The 7,146-nt window shown below is 38.7% G+C and overlaps 1 protein-coding gene across 1 annotated transcript in view; it reads left to right on the plus strand.

Annotated features, from left to right (window-relative positions):
- The window catches only part of pkd1a (polycystic kidney disease 1a), a 139,218-nt gene that overhangs the window by 21,534 nt on the left and 110,538 nt on the right, over positions 1–7,146 (plus strand). Inside the window, exon 2 of the mRNA XM_067440787.1 lies at positions 6,275–6,346. Within this exon, the coding sequence (XP_067296888.1) occupies positions 6,275–6,346 (72 nt within the window). The remainder of the gene's footprint in view (positions 1–6,274; positions 6,347–7,146) is intronic.

A 7,146-nucleotide genomic window follows, 5' to 3' on the forward strand; every position in this document is an offset into this window, starting at 1 on the left:
TTTAATAGTTTAACTATTTATTTATTATAATTTTCTTGTTTTAGTATTAATTTGAACCCTAATGAATAAATCATTGTTATACGTTATATGTCAGTGTTATTTCCTTCATTGCTTGCCCTGTACATGCGCTTTGATCCGTGATGGAGGGATTACCAGAGCATTCATATAGTGAAAGGATACCCGGGTATATTTCCTAACAAACATGGGAGTAGCATGATACGTTTGGGTTTGTCTTTTGCTTTCTGGCGTTTCTTCCAGCTGTAGTTATGAAGTAAGTGTGCAGTCAGCGTTCCCGCCTCTCCGTCCAGCAGAAAAACAGCACAACCACAATCCGTTCTTGTCTGTTGAAGTGAATCTGGACGTTAAATCAAGTCTTTCAAATGCTGCATGGAAAATGTGACGCACGCGTGAGAGCTACTTCATATTGGAGCGCAGCCGTCCCACCGTTCAATCAGAAACACTGAAGCTTGTGTGCAAATCATCCGCTTCACAACTGCAGTCAATAACCCGTATAAATAAGTGAAGGAACAACATACAACTCAAGAGAGAAATCTCCAAAGTGGCGTCCTGCTCAACTGTAACTGTTTAGCGTTCTCATTTCCATAGTTTAATACGTGACCTTTCAATCCAGCAGCCGTTATAATGGCTTTGATTTGCTTTTGACGCGGCGCTCGCTTCCAGTGTAGCCATATGTCAGCCGTTAAAGGGTTAGTTCACCCAAAAATGAAATGTATGTCATTAATGATGTCGTTCCTCACCCGTAAGACCTCCGTTCATCTTCACACACAGTTTAAGATGTTTTATATTTAGTCTGAGAGTAGGCCTGTCACGATAACAAATTTTGTTGTATGATAAATCGGCCATGAAATTATTGCGAGCAACGATAATATTGTCGTTCTTCAGACCATTTTCATCTAAAATACTGATCCTGGCATAATAATGCAGTTATACCTTTTCAAAGATCAATTAACTTATTTCTAAAGACTATTTTACACTGATAACAAAAGACATTTTTAAAATCCACAATAATACCATATCCAATAAATAAAATGGATGAAAACTGCAACGGATGATTGTGTTTCAGGAGCATATTAGGGGCGGCATGGTTCACAAAAGCCACGGTTCGGTTCGTATCACGGTTTTAGGGTCATGGTTTTCAGTTCTGGAAGGTTCTTGTTGTTGTTGTGTTTTTTTTTAATGGTTAACACTCCAAAAAAAATTACTTCTGCATATGATATATAGCTTAATTATCCACACTTTAGGATACAGTAAAAAAAAAAAAAACATTTGAAAAAAAAAAAGGGAGTAAAAATATATTATATATAATATATATATATGTTTATATATTAAATTATATATATATAAAAAAAAAAAAATATATATATATATATCATGTAATCATGCACAAACTGAACTTGACCATCTCTGAGGAAAGCTAGATGAGATTTTGATACAGAAAGAGAAAAGACATTGATAGCAAAAAAGGATATTGTGTATTGCTATCTCTACAGAAATGATGTGCCTTTTTCACACATAAAGATGTAACTGAAGAATTACCTTGCATTTATCAAACTGCCAACTTCAGTGCAGCTCTCCGCACGAGCGCGAGGCAAAAATTACGGAGTGCGCGAGACCCCATTTGGCTTGGCGGTTTACACGTCAAATTTTGTAACACTTTGCGTGTGGCTCCGCAACCAAAGAAGCGTGAGTTCATGCGAAACCATAAACCATTGGTTAAACCTCCCCAAACGGACGAGGCGCGCGCACAGTCAGCGAGAGAGATGAGAAAAACAAACAAGCATGCAAATGGAAATTATCGCGGCCGGAAACATTATTGAGCTCTTTTTTTTTTAACGTGCGATTAATTGATTAATTGATTTATTGACTATCGCGACAGGCCTGTCCGAGAGCGTATGCAAGTGTATGCACACTATACTGTCCATGCCCAGAAAGGGAATAAAAACATCATCAGAGTAGTCCATATGAGACATCAGTGGGTTAATCAGAGTCTCTTGAAGCAACAGAAATACATTTGGGTCCAAAAATAACAAAAACTACGACTTTATTCAGCATTGGCTTCTCTTCTGGGTTTGTTTTCAATCCTCAAATAAAGATTAGAACGGTTATGAATCAGCGGATTGATTCATGATTCAGATTGTGTGCCAAACTGCTGAAATCACGTGACAACCGCAATCCGCTAATTCATAACCGTTCTAATCTTTATTTGAGGTTTGAACACAAACGCGGAAGAGAAGCCAATGCTGAATAAAGTCGTAGTTTTTGTTATTTTTGGACCAAAATGTATTTTTGATGCTTCAAGAGATTCTGATGAACTAACTGATGTCACATATGGGGCTGTGTTGAAAAAATCACCAATTCTGAATCGATTTTCATATTAATTTCTAAAGATCGATCCGTAACTCAGAGGATCGATTTATTAATAGGCCTACATTTTCCCCGTGAATTTTACTTTGCCGCGTCATTGAATTCACGCATGCGCGCGAGGTGGAAGGACATTAAAACAAAGAACATGGCAGCTTTGAAAACTCCAGAAACGCGGCAGACAGATGCTGCGTCCCAATTCGCCTACTTATACTACGTCCTAAAAGTATGTACTCTTTTTGTGAAGAAAAAGTATATACTTTTGAGTGTGTAGCAGAAAAGTATGCAAGCTTCGGGACATACTACTTCGCCATCTTTAACGGACTCTGTCGCTTAGTTACGTGCATCCCGTCACCGTTTATCTGCCCTGTCAATCATCGTCAGATTCGTCACAGTTCAAATCCTTCACATTCAGATTAATCTCCTACCGTATCGGAGAGAAATGTAGCCGCTCGTTGATCTGCCACGTGTGGGTCTTTAATGCAGAGACTCTCCTCATGTATTTACAGTTTAAATATAATGATGCATTTAAAAGTTAATGGCCAAACGTGTCATTTCAAAAGTTCTCAATGCTGCTGCGGGTGAAATATAATGTGACAACACTGAATAAATATATTTTTGTCAGGTTAAATATTGATAGTTGGTCACTCAAACCCCTTTATCTAAACTTCTCTACTTAACCGTCGAACTCGCACATCAGCCATGTTTGTAGTTTTTTAACGCTTTTTATCCGCGTTTGTAGTTCTAATCGAATCCTCGTCCAACTCGCAGTGGGTTGTGGGCAATATCAGCCGTTAGAGTGCCCATCGATCCATACTGTGAATTCGGACCGGAAATAGTAAACCATCCGGGAATCTTTGGAATACTCTTTTCAACATACTACGATTTGGGACATACTAATTCTATTTTCGAATACTATTTAGGATGGATAGTATGCGAATTGGGACGCAGGGAGAGAATACTAGCGTAGATGGGACTGAATATGTCGAGAACGCGGCTTACGTCACAGCCGTTCTCACTGCAGCGCGCGCTTACTGCCAAGGAAGTTGTAATGGCTGCCTTGTCATGACAGCACACGCCCTCTCCACAGCGCGTTCGCTGACTAGAGCACTCTGGAAGGGGGATTGTTCTTTACAACCATCAATACTCCATTCATTTGCAGTTGAATGTCTATAATAGGATCAATATGTTGCATAACTACAGTCCTGTAATTCAGGTAACAGCTGGAAAAACATCTTCAAAAACACTTATCTAAATCTCGAAGATCGGATCGAATCACTGTGATGTTTTTATTCCCTTTCTGGACATGGACAGTATAGTGTGCATACACTTAGATATGCTGTCGGACTAAATATAAAATATCTTAAACTGTGTCTGAAGATGAACGGCGGTCTTACGGGTGTGGAGCGACATTAGGGTGAGGAGTTAATGACATCAGTTTCATTTTTGGGTGAACTAACCCTTTAAGCGACTGAGCCCCAGTGGGCGGGGCCTAAAGTGCGATAATGTAAAACTATTCATCAATGTCTTGCTCTGTCTTTTTCCTGTTGAAAACAGTATCACAACAGCACAAAATTAAACTAACGACTCCAGTGGGTTAATAAATGCCTTCTGAAGTATCCACATCTAAAACTTTATAAACTAGAATCACTGTTCCTCGAAAGGCCATACACGCATTCACCAGAGAGTCGAGCCAAAGTCCCTTTCAAGCACAGTCTGTTCACTCGGCGGCCTTATTTGCAATTCAGGGCAGCTATTTCGGGGATCCAACACCAAGACCTATCTATTTAAAATAGGGGAATCCTGTAAAATCTCAACTGCTTGCCGAACTCACAATTAAATTGTAAATCTGCATCAAAATATGACATGACCTCTCCCATAAATGTTGTTTCTTATGCTCAAATAGCATTTAAAAAGCTTATTTTTTTAAGGATCAACCAGCCAAGGCGTATATACAATCCTAAGCGCGAGTCTCATGTTTCCATGGGAACCGGAGCTTCTAACGGCAGCTGCAATGGACCAATTACTTTACCATCCAGCGTTTCGGTCGTTTTTCTTAAAAGCAGGATGTATATTCCCCCATATTGTGCGTTGCAGTTTCGCCCATCCATAAGTAATAGGAGTGCAACGTATTTCTATATTTATAGTCTTTTATGAGTACTTCTGTGATGATGGGATGCGCTTTTTTGGGCTTGAAAATCTCAACCCCCATTCACTGCCATTATAAATCTTGGAAGAGCCAGGATTTTTATTTTTTTAAAAATATAACTCTGATTGCGTTTGTCTGAATGAAGAAAGTCATATACACCTATAGGATGGCTTGAGGGTGAATACATGATGGTTTCATTTTCATTTTTGGGTGAACTATCCCTTTAAGGCAGAAGTTTTCCTCTGATGTCTCAACTGTTACCTGGCCGTCGTCTCGCGACTGAAGTTATCGTTCCAGTTGCTTAAATAAACTTTCTGAGACCCTTACACAACACTCAGTGACAGGAGAGCACAATGCAACACTTTTCAAACTTTATGCGCTGGTAACGTTCAGATTTGTTGCCATAGTTGCGCTCGCTCACACGTCGTGTTATGTAACGTGAGGATGAGTAAGAGCTCCTCCTGTTAGTGAGGATCTGACACAATAATGACTTTAGCAGAGGCTTCTCAACAGTTGAGGAAAACTCCTCCTCTCTTACACAGTCTGTCTGGAATGGACAGATGTTTCCTCCTGGGAACAGAGTTCATACACACACACACACACACACACACACACACACACACACACACACACACACACACACACTCGTGTCTACTGACACAGGTTACATTATTGGTTTTGTTGATTAGTGTGGTAATCAGGCAGACTGATTATAATAGGTCCATTGCACTGATTGTTTGCTCTTTGCATCATGGGTGATGAAATGTGAATGTGAGGAATAAACTGCATTTTTAAATATATTCAGATGGTAAACAGTTCTTTTGAACTGTAATATTATTTCACAATATTACGGTTTTACTGCATTTTGGAGTAAAGGCCTTCTTGATGAGCAGAAGAGACTTGCACTGTTAATAAAAAATACAAATAAAATAAAAAAGTTAGTTGCCTTAGCATTTTGAGGTTATTGAAATAAAAAGAAATCGAAAAAATTGAGAATCGACAACCTTTATTGAAATATTATGAAAAAATGTATAAGCATATTGGGTAATTGTGTGTGTTTTATTTATGATGACGCAGTGAAACATGCCAAGTTGTGCTATTTTTATGATTTATCACATTTTTTTTATGTTATTCAGATACAATAATAACTTGAGTTTCTATTTATTAAACCAATTTCCTTCATTGTATCAACTCAAATTTATAATTTCAATAAACTCAAAATTTTAAGTCAATCAGGTTACTTACTTTTTTAAGTTAAACCAACATTTTTTTTTTTTATAGTGTTCTTGGTTTACCCAAAAAAGTAGTTTCTGTCGTCATTTACTGTCGTCATGTTCTTCTGTTCTTCATGTTCTGCACAAAAGAGCAGTGATTTGCATTGGCATGGTCCCACAGGGCCATTAAAGTACCACAAATGAGAGATTTCAGAGCTATGGCAATTGGAAAAATATTCAATTTCAGTCTGTTCCTCTCACAAATCCATCTGCATGACTTCAAGAGACTTGTAATGTCACATTACACGCTTTTGTGGTCCATTGTGGAGTTTGTGACACTTTAAAAGAGCAGCATGAACATTCGTCTGAACGTCTCCTTTTGTGTCCCACGGAAGAACACACACACACGCTTTGTGAGTGTTTGAATTGGCTCAGTCTTCCCTCATGAGCAGGTTTCTGCCGCATTCAGCTGGAGTTTTGAGTGTGTGTGTGTAAGTCTCTAAGCGTCTCTTTCTGGCTTCTGTTGCAGAGATCTGTCCAGAAACCACATTCCCTCTGTGGATTGGAGCCTCTTTGATCACCTCACCGCCCTCAAGGAGCTGTAAGTGCCACGTCTTTTGTGTGTGTGTGTGTGTGTGTGTGTGTGTGTGTGTGTGTGTGTGTGTGTGTGTGTGTGTGTGTGTGTGTGTGTGTGTGTGTGTGTGTGTGTGTGTGTGTGTGTGTGTGTGTTTGAGACGCAGTCATTCACAAACGTCTGTAGCGGGTGGTCTGGAGCGACCGTGTGTATAAAAGGTGGTCTGGTGTAAACCTGAGCTATCCTGCAGCAACTTCCTGTTTTCTTTTACCCCTCAGGTATCAGGTTTAGATTAATTATATTTTCAACAATAAAAATGGGCCGTTATGATTTCTTGAAATCATTTTCAGGCCATTTTCTCTCCAGATTGTCATTACTGTAATGCATTCAAATGCTACCTTCATGTATATTTGGGTCATTAATAAATAAAGCTCAAATTTTAAATTTTTCAATGAGTCAATCAATGTGTTCAAACAAGTTTCAGTTGTTAAATAACATTTTTTCATGTTTTTATGTCAGGTGGTACAACCAAATAGTTGTACCACCTGACATTGAAAGTGTCCGAACCTACCCACACTTGACATCAGCACTTTTTACCAGTATTTGAGAGAGATCATATTTACTGTTATTATTTTGTTCATTCATAATAAACGAGCCTGCCATGTCTGCAGTTGTGCCACCCTGACATTTGAGAAAATTGCTGGACAAAAGTGTTCCAATGATCTCAACAGCTTTAAAATGACGGATATTTATAAAGTTAGTTTATATGAAAGGTTTCGCACCTGAAATGATCTCCTAATATTTAGTTTTTAATCGTTTTCTTAGTC

This window comes from Pseudorasbora parva, chromosome 4 (assembly GCF_024679245.1).
Source record: "Pseudorasbora parva isolate DD20220531a chromosome 4, ASM2467924v1, whole genome shotgun sequence".
In the NCBI taxonomy this organism is placed as follows: Eukaryota; Metazoa; Chordata; class Actinopteri; order Cypriniformes; family Gobionidae; genus Pseudorasbora; species Pseudorasbora parva.